This window comes from Ursus americanus, chromosome 33, assembly GCF_024610735.1.
Source record: "Ursus americanus isolate L20-20 chromosome 33, mUrsAme1.1.p, whole genome shotgun sequence".
NCBI lineage: Eukaryota > Metazoa > Chordata > Mammalia > Carnivora > Ursidae > Ursus > Ursus americanus.
In genome coordinates, this window is record NC_142159.1 from 29,427,222 (window position 1) to 29,441,952 (window position 14,731).

Here is a 14,731-nt window from a genome sequence, read left to right on the forward strand (position 1 = left end):
CCTGAAGTCTCTTTAATGTAACCAGTTCTGCAATAAGCTGCTTCAGAGTCACAGCTGGCCCTCAGGACGGGGTCGCAGTCTTATCTTAGTGACTGGCTGGGTCACTGGGTGAGGAGGCTTGCGCAGGGGATTTTCAGCCATGCGTGTGATTAACCACACGTCCCTCTTCCTGCGGTGCCCTGGGAAGCGTGGCTGTTCCCTGGGGACCACGTAGGCGTGGGGGGGCCCCGGTGGGGGCATGGGCTCGCACAGGCGGTGGCCCCGCCATTCACCTCTGCCGTGCTCTGCTCACTCCCAGCACAAGCCAAGAGGATCGTGATTTTGGGTCCAGAGGTGATGGACGTGGCTCAAGGGTCTTCCTTCACGCTGAGCATTCAGCTGCAGCAGGACAACGGGGAAGTGGCCAAGAGTAAGCATCTCCAGGGTGATGACTGAATTTTCGGAATCTCAGGGTCAGGGACAAAATGCCACATGTGGCTTCTGGTGCGGGGACACCCGCAGTAACTTTGTTTTGTCCTCGTCCCTGGAGCCTTGGAAGAGGGGTAGCAGGCATGCGAGTTCTCCCGCTGGGGGGAGGCAGCCACATGCATCATGCGTGTGTGCACACACGTGTGTGCAGCGTGTGTGTGTGTGCCCATGGCCATCACACATGTCTCAGGACGATGGGTGGCTTCTCAGGGCCGCCCGTGTCTGCAGGGCGCCTCAGCCTGGTGAGGGACGAATTCCTGTGTCCTCCATGGGTCATGGCGGGGGGGGGGGCAGATCTCCAGTAGCATCGGGCTGCTTTTTGAGGAATTGTATCAGCGGGGCAGCGATGCAGAGTGTGGACCAGCTGACTTCCCAAAGCCCTTCCCGCCCGTGAGTGGAGTGCCCGGTGCAGAGAGGGGCATCCTGCCCGGCAGCAGAGCAGAGGACCCTGAGTGCGTCGATCGGCCCCCAGGCTGTCACTGTGCAGTGGCTGGGGCAGGACCGCCAGGAATAACCGCATGCCTGGGATTCTTAATGTCCGCTAGTTCACCTGAGTTCAGTAAGCTTTGCAAGGAAGTCGCCACGAGCAGCATGGGTCAAAGACAGTCACGATTGGTTTGTTTTAACGACCTTATTGCGGTGTCATTTATATAGCTCGGAATCCTTGTGTATTGAGTGATTCCTCGATTTTCAGTAAATTTGCGGAGTGGGGCATCCAGCAGCAGGGCTCTGTTTCAGACCACTTCCTTCCCGCCGGCAGCCCCATTCCCATGGTGTGCCTGCTGTGGGCACTTGGTATGAGTGGAGTCCCACATCTCCGCATCTCTGCCTGGCGTCTTTGGCTGCGGTGACCCACACGGTTGTGTTGGCACTTCGCTGACCGCATCGCGCTTGGTTCCCCGCATGTCTGTCGGTGGACATGTGGGTCCTTGCACTGCTGGCAGCTGGGAATGTTTGCTGCAGGTTTTTGTGCGGCCTGTCTTTCCAGTGTCAGTTGTGCACCCATGAGTGGAGCTGCTGGATCATGTGGCAGATTTACGTGTAAACTTTCAAAGAAACTGCCACACTGTTTCCCAAAGTGGCCGCACCCGTTTACAGCCCCGCCAGCCACACGGGGCCCGATTTCCCCACAGCCTGCCCACCCGCAGCCGTCCCGAGATGTCAAGCGGCGTCCGGTTGATGTTCTGAGTCCCACGTCCCACACAACCGATGGTGTGCGGCAGCTTTCCCTGTGTTTATTGGCCACGTGTGTGTCTTCTCTAGAGAGATGTTTATCTAACTATGCTGCCCATTTTTTGAAATTAGACTGTTACTCTAATTGTTTTTCAGTCATTTGAGTTCTTTATGTATCTGATAACAAATCCTTTATCAGATACATCTTGGCAAATAGCTTCTTCCAGTTGTGGCTCATCTTCTCATTTTCTTTAAACGTTTTTTTTAAGATTGGTTGGTTGATTTGAGAGCGAGAGAGAGCATGCGAGCAGGGGGAGGGGCAGAAGGACAGGGAGAGAGAGAATCTCAAGCAGACTCCCTGCTGAGTGCAGATCCTGAGTCGGGGCTTGATCCTATGATCCCGAGATCATGACCTCAGCCAAAATCAAGAGTCGGACACCTTACCGACTGATCCAGCTAGGCACCCCTCATCTTGTCATTTTCTTAATGCCGGTTTCTGAGGTGCAAAGGTTTTTAATTTTGATGAAAATTTGTCAATTTTTTCTTGTATAGATCATAATTTTGATAATGTAAGTAGGAATGATTAGCCCAACCCAAGTACACAAAGATATACTCCCGTTTTCTGCTAGAAGTTTTGCTCTCACATGTCTGCAATCCATTTTCGGTTAAGTTTTCTGGATAAGATAGTTCTAAATTCATCTTTTCTCACATGGACGTCTGGCCATCCCAGCACCATGTGCCAAAAAGACTGTCTTCTCCCCGCTGGATTGCCTCAGCACCTCAGTCGAGAACCGCGTCCCCACAGGAGTGAGGGTTTGTGTCCAGATTCTGGACTTTTGTTCCGTTGCTGCACGTGCCTGCACTTACACCACACCACCTCGATCACTGTGGCCTCACCGTAAGTTTGGAAATTAGAGACTCCTTCAATTTTGCTTTCTTTTTCAAAATTGTTTGGGCTATCCTGGGAACTTCATATTCTATACAATTTTTTTAGGATCAGCTTGTCAATTTCTGCCAAAAAAAAAAAAGAAAAAGGCTGCTGGAATTTTGTTAGGGATTGCTTCAACTCTGGCTTGGAAGAGCTGCCGTTAAAAGCACTGTATCTTCCATGAACATGGGACACCTCCGCATTTATGTATGTCTTTACTTTCTCTCCCCAATGTTTTGTGATGTTTAGTGTGCAAGTCTTGCACTTCTTTTGTTAAACTTATTAATGAGTGATAGTTTATCAGTAGTTATTTAGTTTATAACTTAATTATAATTTGTTCACTGATAAATGTATAATATTCTTTTTATACTATTATGGATGGAATTGTTTCCTTACCTTTGTTTCAGAAATTGCTAGGCTACAATTGATTTTAAAATATTGATCCTAGATCCTTTGACCTTGCTGAACTCATTTGCTAGCTCTGCTAGTTTTCCTGAGGACTTCTTAGGATTTTTCTATATAGAGAATCATGTCATCTGCAAAAAACATCCAGTTTGCTTCTTCCTTTCCAGTCTGGATGTGTTTTCTTTCTTGTGTCTGCAAAATTTTACATTCCCACCGGCAATGACCAAGGTCTCTGATTGCTCGACATCCTCACCAGCATTTGTTACCTTTGGTCTTTTTGGTTCTAGCCGTCCTACTGGTATGAAGTGGTACCTTGCTGTGCTTCTGATTTGCATCCCCTAACAAGTAATGATGTCGAGCATCTTTTCATGAATTTATTGGCCATTTGTATGTCTTCTTTGTAGAAGTATCTATTCAGATCTTTGCCCATGAAAAAAAAAAGGGTAACTTGGGGCACCTGGGTGGCTCAGTCACTTGAGCATCTGTTTTTGGCTTGGGTCATGCTCCCAGGGTTCTGGGATCGAGCCCTGCATTGGGCTCTTTGCTCAGTGGGGAGCCTGCTTCTCCCTCTCCCTCTGCCTTCCACTCCCCCTGCTTGTGTTCCCTCTCTGTCTGTCAAATAAATAAATAAAATCTTTAAAAAAAAATAAAATAAATGAAAAAAATTTTTAAATAAGTGACTTGCCTTTTGATGTGAACTAAGAGCTCTTTATGTATTTTGGATATAAGTCCCTTTATCAAATATCTGATTTGCAAATATTTTTTCCCATTTTGTGGATTGTCTTGCAGTTTCTTGGTGGTGTGCTTTGAACACAAAAGGTTTGAATTTTGATGAAGTGCAATTTGCCTACTTTTTTCTTTTGTTGCTTGTGCTGTTGGTTTCATATCTAAGAAAACTGCCTAACTCAGAGTCATGAAAATTTACTCCTGTATTTTCTTCTAAGAATTTAATATTACATTTAGAGCTGTGATCCGTTTGGAGTTGATCTTTGTGTGGGGGAGAGGCAGCGGTCCAACTACATTCTTTTGCATGTGAGTGTCCAGTTGTCCCAGTGTCACTTGTTGGCTGTTATTTCCCCCATTGAATTATCTGGGCATTCCATTTGCTAAAATTTTGTTTAAAGTTTTTGCACGTCTTTTCATGAAGGATATTGGTCTTGAATTTTTTTTTCTTTTTAAAGATTTTATTTTTAGCAATCTCTGCATCCAATGTGGGACTCAAACTTATAACCCCAAGATTAAGAATCACATGCTCCACCGACTGAGCCAGGCAGGTGCCCTGAATTTTTTTTTATAATGTCTTAGTCTGGGTTTTGCTATCAGGGTAATGCTGACCTCATGCTTCAATTTTCTGGAACAGTCTGTGTTGGATCAGTATTATTTTTTTCTTAATATTTGGTAGATTTCAGCATGAAAGCCATTGTGGCCTGCAGTTTCTTTGTGGGAAGACTTCTTACTACTTCAATTTCCTTAATCGATATAAGGTTATTTGGGTTGTCTACTTCTTCTTGAGTAAACTGTGGTGTTTTGTGTCTTTGAAGGAATATTTATTCATTTCATCTAAGTTGTCAGATTCATTGTCATAGCTTGTTCTTAATATTCCCTCATTCTCCTTTAATGCACTGGTATCCCCTGTTTTGTTCCTACTGTGGATTATTGATATCTTCTTTCTGTTTTGCCTGACTAGTCTGGCTACAAGTTATCAGTTTCATTGATAAACAGTCAACTTTTTGTTCCATTGATTTCTCTATTGTTGTCTGTTTTCTATTTCATTAATTCCTATTATGATGTTATTTCCTTGCTTCTGCTTATTTTGGGTTTAATTTGCTCTCTTCTTTTAGTTTTTAAGATGAAAACCAAGGTCATTTGTTTCAGACCTTCCTTTACTAATACAAGAGTTTATTGCTATCGATTTCCCCCTTAGTACTGCTTTAGCTGCATCCTGGAAATTTTGATAGGCTGTGCATTCATTTTCATTCAATTCAAAATGCTTTCTGATTTCCCTTTTGATTTCCTTTTTGACCCATGAGTTATTTAGAAGTGTGTTGTTTCGGGGCGCCTGGGTGGCACAGCGGTTAAGCATCTGCCTTCAGCTCAGGGCGTGATCCCGGCGTTATGGGATCGAGCCCCACATCAGGCTCCTACACTGTGAGCCTGCTTCTTCCTCTCCCACTCCCCCTGCTTGTGTTCCCTCTCTCGCTGGCTGTCTCTATCTCTGTCAAATAAATAAATAAATAAAAATTAAAAAAAAAAAAGTGTGTTGTTTCATTTCCAAATACTTGGAGATTTTCCAGAGATCTTTCTGTAATTAACTTCTAACTTAATTCCATATGGTTAGAGTTACGCTTTGTATATGTTCAGTCCCTTTAAATGTATTGAAACTTTTTTCATAGAATTTGTTCTATTTTGGAGGGCATCTGCATGGCTCAGTTGGGTAAGCATCTGCCTTCAGCTCGGGTCATGATCCCAGGGTCCTGGGATCGAGCCCCACATTGGGGTCCCTGCTCAGCTGAGAGCCTGCCTCTCTCCCTTTCCCTTTGCCCCTCCCCCTGCTTGTGTGCTCTTTCTCTCCCCCTCTCTCTCTCTCTGTGAAAATAAATGAAAGAATCTGTTCTATTTTGGTAAATGTTGTGTGTGCACCTTGAGAAGAATATGATTTCTGCTTTTGTTGAGTGGAATATTCTATAAATATCAATCAGGTATATTTTATTGATACTATCCTGCAAGTTTAGCATATGCTTGCTGATTTTTCGTCTGCTTATTCTATGAATTACTGACAGGGATATATTGAAATCTCAGATTATAATTGTGAATTTGTCTATTTGTGATTTCATTTCTATCATTTTTTGCCACATGTATTTTGAAGGTCTACTATTAGATGTGTAAACATTTACGATTTTTATGTCATTTAATTCGTTGACCCCTTATCATTGCAGTATTTCCTTTTTCATCCCTGACATAGTCATTGCTCTGACAACCGCTTCCTGTAATATTGATAGAGTCACTCCAGCTTTCTCCTAATTAGTATCAGCATTGTGTATCTTTATCCATACTTTTGCTTTTCACCTACTTAAGTCTAGATTTAAAGTGTGCTTCTTGTAGGCAACATATAGTTGGGTCTTGCTTTTTCATCCAATCTAACCACATGTATCTTTTAATTGAAGTTTTTACACCATTCACTTTTATTTTATTTTATTTTATTTTATTTTATTTTATTTTATTTTATTTTATTTTATTTTATTTTGTTTTGTTTGAGAGAGAAAGGACACATGCACGGGAAAGGGCAGAGGGGGAGGAAAAAAACACATTCCCCCCTGAGCAGGGAGCCAGGCAAGGGCTCCATCCCAGGACCCTGAGATCGTGACCTGAGCCAAAGGCAGATGCCTAACCAACTGAGCCACCCAGGCTCCCTTCACCATTCACATTTAATATAATTATTCGTATAACAGTTTCAAACCTACCATTTCACTGTTTGTTTTCTCTCTGCCACAGCTGTTGTCCTTTTTTGACTCTATTCCTACCGTTTGTGGGTTGCGTATCGTTTACGATTCCATACTGTCTCCTCCAGCGGCTTTTCAATGGTTACCCTTTGTTTTGTCGTCTTAGGGGTTGCTTTAAAGTTTACAATTTACATCTTTAATTTATCAGAGTCTGCTTTTGAGTGATACCACATTACTTCACGTATAATGTAAGAACTTTACAATAGTATATACTTCTTTTTCTACAATTCCAATCTTTATAATAAATTATTGTTTTTATACATTTGACAAATATTTAATACATTTCGTAATACATTGTTATTACTTTTGTTTAAACAGTCATTTATCTTTCAAAGAATACTTAACGAGTAGAAAAGGAAATCCCATCTCTTACCCCCGTACTTCCCATTTCTAGTTTTCCCCGTCCCTTCCTGTAGATACAGATTTCCACCTGATACCATTTTCCTTCTTCCTGAAGGATTTACCCTTTAACATTTCTTGTCCTACATGCTTGCTGGAGATTAATTCTTTCAGGTTTCATCTGTCTGGAAACATCTTGATTTTACTTTCATTTTTCGTGGATATTTTTACCAGGCGTAGAATTCTGGTTCTCCTCCCAGCAGTACAGGGCTGCTGCTCCCTTGTCTTCTTGTCTGCACTACTTCCAATGAGAAGTCTGCTGTCATCCTTATCCGTGTTTTCTCTGTACAAATGTACTTTTTCTCTGACTGCTTTTAAGATTTTCAGTTTATCACTGGTTTGAGTACTTTAATTTTTGATGCGACAGGGTGTGGTTTTCTTCGTGTTTCTTGTGCTTGGGATCTATTTATCTTCTTGGATCTCTGGGTTTATAGTTTTCATCAAGTTTGGGAATTTTTCTAAATAAATAAATCTTTTAAAAAAAGGAAGGGGGTGCCTGGATGGCTTAGTCAGTTAAGTGTCCAACTCTTGATTTCAGCTCAGGTCATGATCTCAGGATCGTGAGATTGAGCCCGTGTTAGGCTCTGCATTCAGCAAGGAGTCTGCTTGGGATTCTTTTCCTCTCCCTCTGCCCTCCCCCCCCCACACACACACACTCATGTGCTCCCGCTCTCTCTTTCCCTGTCTCTCCCCTTCTAATAAATAAATAAATCTTTTAAAAATGGGGGGGGGTTCAGCCTTTATTTCTTCAAATATTTTTTCATCACAACTTCTTCCTCCCCTCTTAGGGGCCCCATTACCCATGTATTAGGCTGCTTGAAGTTGTACCACTCTTCATGGATTCTTTTTCTCCTTCCCCCTTCCTCCCTCCTTTCTCTTTACCTTCATTTTTCTTCTTCTTTTTTCCTTTTTCCTCTTGGTGTTTCATTTTGAGTGGTTTCTTATACCTATGTTTTCAAGTTCATGAATCTTTTTTCTGCAATATCTAATCTGTCATTGACCACTTACAGTGTGTTTTGTTTAAAGATTTTATTTATTTATTCGACAGAGATAGAGACAGCCAGCGAGAGAGGGAACACAAGCAGGGGGAGTGGGAGAGGAAGAAGCAGGCTCATAGTGGAGGAGCCTGATGTGGGGCTCGATCCCATAACACCGGGATCACGCCCTGAGCCGAAGGCAGACGCTCAACCGCTGTGCCACCCAGGCGCCCCTATTTTTTATCTCATAGTTTTTGTTTCTAGAAGTTCAACTTTGTTTTTATATCTTCTCTGTCTCTACTTATGTTTTAAACACATGGAATACGGTTATAATAAAAACTTGGAAAAATTGTTCTTCCTGCTAATTCTAGCATTTGGGTCAGTTCTGGGTTGGTTTCAGTTGATTGCGTTCCCTCCTCATTACTTTTCTGCATTCCTTGCCTGGTAATCTTTGATCGGTGCCAGACATTGAGAGTTTTGCCATCTGGGGGCTGGGTGTTTCTGTGTCCCCGTAACTTGTTGGCCTTTGCTCTGGGGCGCAGTTGACTTATTTGGACACAGTTTGATCCTTTCAGGTTTTGCTTTATGATGTGTTGGGTGTGGAGGAGAGCTGCGTCTGAGACCCATCGTCCCCACCGTTGAGAGCCCTGCCCAGTGCGCTGTGGCATCCATTCTCCAGTGTGGCCAACAGGAGGGAGCACCACTCCCAATGCCGTACAAGCCCAGGCCCCTTCCACCCCCTCGGGTGGCTCTTTGCCTGGCCTCCCGGCGTTTCCTCGCAGTTGTGCACTGATCTGCGTTCTGCTATGTCCCTGGGGGTCCCGCACCTCTCTGTTCCTCTGCCTTTAGGACTCCAGGACTCCTACTGTGTGCCTGTCCTCCCGGCCTCCAGGCCCTGCTTCCTCACGGGGAGGTTCCTGGGCTTGCTCGGCCCCTTTCCCTGCACCCAGCCTACCATCTCTCAAGCTAGTGACCCGGGCAGTTACAGAGTCCACATCATTTGTTCCCCATCTCTCAGGGACCACTGTCCTTGCTTGAGGTCCAGAATCTTGAAAAACATTGTATTATCATTATATTTTGTCTGCTTTTTTGGTTGCTTCAAGTAGGAACATGAATTGGTGTCAGGTGCTCTGTGGTACCAGAAGCAGAAGCCAACCAAACCCAGTATGCTGTGGCTCTCTACCCCTTGCCTTCCAAGTCAGAGGGCTTCCAGCGTCTGCCCCGCCACGTCTCCTCTTCCACAGGGGCTGGACCACGGGCCTTCACTGCCACTGCTCAGTGGTTGTTGTTGGCTGTCCTTCTGCATTGGACCCAGAGTGCACATGACCAGACCCTGTGCTGAGTGCCTCGGGAGTGTAGACAAGGAGGACAGAGGTGGGAGATGGGTAACAAGCAGCTATGTCTCCCCGGAGGCAGGACCATGGTGGAGACAAGCCTCCAGTGTGTCTGCTCCCGGCCAGGGCCCCCGCACGCCCCTGAGCAGGTGAAGCCCTGAGGACAGCCAACAAGGGGAGGCCCTCCCAGAGACACAGCTTCAGGGCAGGGAGGCCAGGAAGGGGGTCAGGGAGCTCGAGTTGAATGTAGCTGTGGCCTGGGCCAGCATTGCTCCTGCGTCCTCCTCACAGGTGCCCACGCCAGGACCAGCAAGGGAGAGACCCGGGCTCTTGTGACCATTCTGTTCCTTCCATGGCACAGCCTGCTTCTCTTTCCTTTCCAAGGCGAGGACGGCCGGGTTTTGAAGATCTCAGCCGGCGTCAGGCATGTGCAGCTCCCGGCCTACTCAGAGGTCAGCTTCTTCAAAGTGGACAAGGACAACCAAGAGGCACCCATCCAGACCCCGTTGTGAGTATGGGCGACCCTGGACATCACCCATGTGGTGTGGGGGACAAGCAGGAATGGCCCACAGCTGCTCTACACAGACCCATCTCCACAGCGCTCGCACGCAGGCTAGGACCCCGAGGGCACTGGGCGCACGGCAGTGGCCACCAGACGCGATACTCTCGGTCCGGTGGAGAGGCAGCAAAGGCACCTTCAGGAGTGGGGGCCAGGCAGAGGGCCGGGGTGGGGGGGCTGGGGCTGCAGCGGGCTTTCATGTGGTCCCGGAGCAAGACTCTTTCTCCCCCTCTTCCTCCCTCCCTCCTTCCTGCCATCTTAGTCTCAGGGCTATTGCCTCAGCCCCTCCTCCTCCCTGGAAAGGCCCTTAGGCCACCATGTCCCCCAGACAGCCAGGTGTCACCCTCTGCTTGGTGTCCAGCAAAGCCCAGTCCCACCCATTCCCTTCGTAGCGGGTTTGACTGCATTGCCTATCCTCTGTGGAGTCCCAGGTCTGGGGACCTGGAGCCCAGAGCTGCCCTGGAAAGTGCCAGAGATCCGCTGTTCCACATGGGAGACCTGGAGACAGCGCTGGCATCAGACGCCTCTCGTGGCCAGAGGGACGTCCCCAGTGGCCTTCCCGGTGAGTGGAGTTACCCAACTTGGTGGTGGTAGGTGGCATGAGTGCTTAGGGGTGTGTGGGGTGACAGCGGGTGCCCCGGAACCTGGGCAGGAGGAGAATAAAGCCTCAAGAAGTCAGGCACAGTGACCCTGGAGGAGACAGGACATCCCAGGAAGACCGTGCCGGGCCTGAGCAGGCCTCTCCTCCGGAGGGCCGGGCACCGTGGCCATGGGCTGAAAGGCAGGCTGGGAGCTCCCTATCCTGGACATCCAGGCCCCTCTGGTGCAAGCCCAGTGCCCACGGTGGGGTTGGGAATGAGCTGTCTGAGGGGCCGCCGCAGCTGCCGTCTCGCACTCCCCATGGGCACGTCTGGTCATTGCCATCAGAGTAAAGTGAGGTCGTTTTGTTTGCGCACCAGAGCCTGGTGGGAGAATGCGGCCCCTGGGCTGACAGTCTCAGGATTATACCTGCATCTCTCAGAGGCAAACCCACCAAGGCCACTGTCACCAGGAGGCCTGTGGTCAGCCTGGACAGGACACCAGAGCATAGGAGGAGGCCCTCACGGCCCCACCCGCCGAGCTGAGCCGCCATGCGCAGCCCTAATGGTCATGTGGATTCGCCTGGTTTTCCGGCTGATTCCGCACCTGCCCAGAGCACACAGCACATCTACAAGCGCTTGGCTCCGAGCGCCTGAAAACCTGCTGCCGTGCAGTGCCTGACCCGGCTTTTCCATGCGTTATTCCGGAATGACTCCCGGAAAGCAAGGGCTGGAGCTGAGGAGGCAAATCAGAGTTCCGTCTCTGCCGTTCACTGTGTCCGGGCCCGCGGGCCCTCCCACACAGCCCGATGCATCGCAGTCCCATGGCCTTCGTCGTAATGGGGGGAGCATTTGCGTTACCCCGAAGCGTCCCAGCCGAGCCGTGGAGTCCCGCCTGGTCCCCTGTGCCCGCCCTCGCCGCAGGGAACAGCTGCACTGGATCCTTGGGGACCGCGGCGAGCTCAGTAAACGGGGCCCCGGGGGCCCCATCGGGCAAATTCACGCACACATTAGCTGTGGGGGCCTTCACGCTGTCCTCAGCCCTTCAAAGAGGGGCCTGTCCCCACAGTTAGGGTCCCAGCCCTGGACCCGGCAGACCGGTGCTCCCGAGTCTCAGGGCAGGACGAGCGGACCCCGAGTGCTGTGACAAGGCCCTTGGAGAGACCCGGGCCTGGGCCCTCGCTGGGGGGAGCCCCACGCCGCAGGGGCAGCCGGGGGCCCTGAGGCTTGTGGCGTGGAGCCCTGGGGGGGCCTGGCCACGACCCCTCGTCTGCTTCCAGCTCAGTTTATAGAAGCAATTTTACACCACAGGGCAGAACAGTTCTCATATTTCCGCATAAAAACACTCGCTGGGCGCCACGCCTTCCACCAAGAGAGATTTCAGAGCCTGTAATGAGGTCTCCGTGGAAACCAGGCCCAGAAAGGGGGGCCTGCGTCTGCTCCTTGATGTTTGGTGCAGGCGGCCCGGGCCGGGCCCGCTGTGCAGGCTTGGGGTGCTCGCCGCTTGGGGAGCGGGCCCCACCCACCCCATGCTCGAGGGGCTGGTCTCCAGCTGACAGCACGTTCAGAGACGTTTCTAGCTTTGCTGGGTGGGGCTGTGGCGCCGTAGAAAATGACCTTTGCATTAGACCAGGGGACATGCCTTTGGTTTGGTGAGAACCGCTCAAGTCTGAGCTCTGCGGGCATCCCAGCCGCCGTCGGAAGCCCTGCAGCACAAGCCGAGGCCCGGGTCCTTGGCCAGTGCGTCAGGGGCAGACGCCAGACGTGCGGTCGCTGCTTCTCTGCCGTTTTCTGGCTGAGCCTCTCTGCACAGGCCTCCTCTTCTGTAAAATGACAAGCGGCCTCTGCCCCCAAGATCGCCCGCCCCACGGTGACCCTCACAAGGTGGCACGCCAGCGACGCGCACACCGGCCCAGGGGTCAGGAAGGGTCCCCTGTGCTTCTGCTCCTCTCATGGGGACAAGTCCACCCCCGGACTCTCTGGAGGACACTCACACTGACAGTGTCCTGTCCCCACAGCTGCCCCAGAGCACCCGGAGCCCTGCCAGCGCGCGAGCCCTCCGGACGTGTTGGCAGGGAGCCTGGGTCTGCTCTGGGTCACGGGCACACGGGCCGGCCGGCTGCCCTCTGGTGCCTTCTGCGAAGAGGAGATGACGGCATTGCAAATTTCAGCGCTGCCGCGGGTGGGATGGGGTCAGCCATACGCGAGAGACAACCCCAGGATGGTAACAACTTAACCACGGGGGCTGGCTGTGTGGCGCCTAGGAGGTGCCCGCTGCGGGGCAGCCCAGCAGTGCGCGAGACCCCCGAGCCAGCCGGGAAAACCCACAAACGGCCCCCTGGGGGACACAGAGCTGCTTGGGTGGGAAGTAGGCAAGGCTTTTATCTTTTTTAATGAAGCGGCTTAGTCTGTGACTAAAGGGGATAGATGTCTTTAACTTGTAAGTTCTCTTTATCCATTATGCTGAAAGACACAGCAAAAAGTGTGACACTCCCTGGCAGCCCCACGCACACAGGGAGCAAAAGTCAGGAATCTTTCCCTCGTACGAGCGAACGTCTGTATTCTCAAAGCCAAGCCGTAAACCGTGTCGTTCTCACGCTCACCCCTGGCCTGGCACGGCGCTTTCTCATGTGGCTCCCGGATCCCGCCTCTTTTCCTCCTGCCAGACCTTCGCCAAGGACCCCTGAGCCCCGTTCAAGCCTGCAGCGAGTCAGGGGTTCCAGTCGAGAGTTGCTGCCTCTGCCTCCCTGGGTGACAGCCGCGTGTGCGGCCTCGAGGTGCGGAGGGTGCCGCCTGCCGAGGCCACCGTGGGCGCTTGCCGCAACACATTGGGAAGTCTCGGGGAGCAGCCACTGGCAGCACCCAGCCTGCAGCCGGGACCCACAGACAGGCCTCCAAAGTGCAGGGCAGAGACCACAGCCAGGAGGGCTTCAGGCCGAGAGATCAGTCAATACGAGCCTGAAATAGACTGGGGCCAGAACATCTTCCAGCCAGGCGGGGACGAGGCAGGTGCCCTCCCTCTGCATCTCTTTGTAGGAAGTGTCTCCTGCGTGCGACCCGCCATGCCCCTCGATCTCATCCTCCTGTCCCATGACAGCGCGGCAAGGCAGTGACCGATGGGTTTGGTAAAACTGGGGCCGGAGGTGAAGAAGTTTAGTGTGTTAGACCAGTGGGAAGTGCGGGACACGGGGCCCCACAGTGTCAGGAGCTGCTGAGGCCCGCAGGGAGCTCCAGCCCGTCCCGGGCGGGCCGGAGCCGACACCCCACACCCTGCCTGCTTCTCTGTCTCAGGGCTCGCTCACGGTTGAGAAACAGTGCGGCAGCCACCCTGGTCCTGGACACGAGGTCCCCTTCCCTAATCGAAGGGGTGGGCAAAGGCAGGGCTGGGGCCGGCGGTGGGGGGGGGGGGGGGCGGGAGGCGGCTGGCTACCAGGTCTGCTCCCCAAGCAGCCTTCATGCTGGGCTCAGCATCACAGGACACCTGGCAGGCCTCCCCTGCTGCCTTGGCCCCCGGGGGTAGTGCTGGGGGCTGGCTGGGAGGCCACCATCAGGCCCCGCCCGCCACGCACCAACAGCCCAACGGGAAGGATGCGCCAGTTCAACAGGATGTCCTTGCCCACCTCAAATCCCAAATCGTTGAGCCCTGCAGGGTTTCCCTTCTCAGCAGCCAGGAGGCTGGGTGCCTGGGAGAGGAGGGAGGGAAGGGGCTGGAGCTGCCCTACAGGGAGGCAGAGCTGGCGTCATCTAACACCTGAAAGCAAGTATCCGCGTTTCCACACGTTCTTGAGCTCTTGTGCCAACACCGGGGGGTACGTGGAGCACCGTCCCCAGCCGGCGGAGCAGCCACAGGGGGGTCCACCTGCCCCGCTGTTCCCCCAGATTTCCCCAGCCACGTTCACCTGGCGTCTCCGGCCACCGAGAACGTGGAGTTAGACGCCGGCGCCTTCCAGCTCGCGGCCCTCGCCCTCGCCCAGGCCCCATGGGGACCAGCTTCTCAGCCCTTTCCTCACCCATCCAACCCACCGTTAAGAAAGTAAACGCCCTAAAACCATGGTTTCCAATTACACAAATAAGTAAAATGAAGAGAGAAAACACTTTCTCTTTCCAGAGGCCTCGTGTCAGCAACGTGTACCTGTGGAAGTCAGTATCGGGTATTGTGTTGATATGAAATTGTTTTAACTTTGAACAGACGATTTGCTTTTCGTTGAGAACAGGCGATTTCATGGGCGTGGATGATCGGCAGGTTTCCTAAACCCTATTTTGGTGAAATTACAGCACCCACGTTTTAGTAACAAAGCACATTGATGTTATATTCAAAAAGATTTTTATATTTAGATGCTTAACCTTTTGTAATTCCCACCCACAGCTTTAAACCGTAGCGCCCTTTTATGTTAATTGCTGTCAGTGGGG

General features: G+C 50.8%; 1 protein-coding gene across 10 annotated transcripts in view; it reads left to right on the forward strand.

Annotated features, from left to right (window-relative positions):
• Positions 1 to 14,731, forward strand: part of MORN1 (MORN repeat containing 1) — a 52,425-nt gene that overhangs the window by 16,062 nt on the left and 21,632 nt on the right. For 3 of the 10 annotated variants that reach the window (XM_045803467.2, XM_045803469.2, XM_045803475.2), the window contains 3 exons: positions 299 to 409; positions 9,476 to 9,692; positions 10,136 to 10,305. In XM_045803467.2, the coding sequence (XP_045659423.1) occupies positions 299 to 409; positions 9,476 to 9,692; positions 10,136 to 10,305 (498 nt within the window). Of the gene's footprint in view, positions 1 to 298; positions 410 to 9,475; positions 9,693 to 10,135; positions 10,306 to 10,702; positions 13,709 to 14,731 lie in introns of those variants that run through there. The other 7 variants (XM_045803472.2, XM_045803473.2, XM_045803474.2 and 4 more) reach the window with 5 other exon arrangements.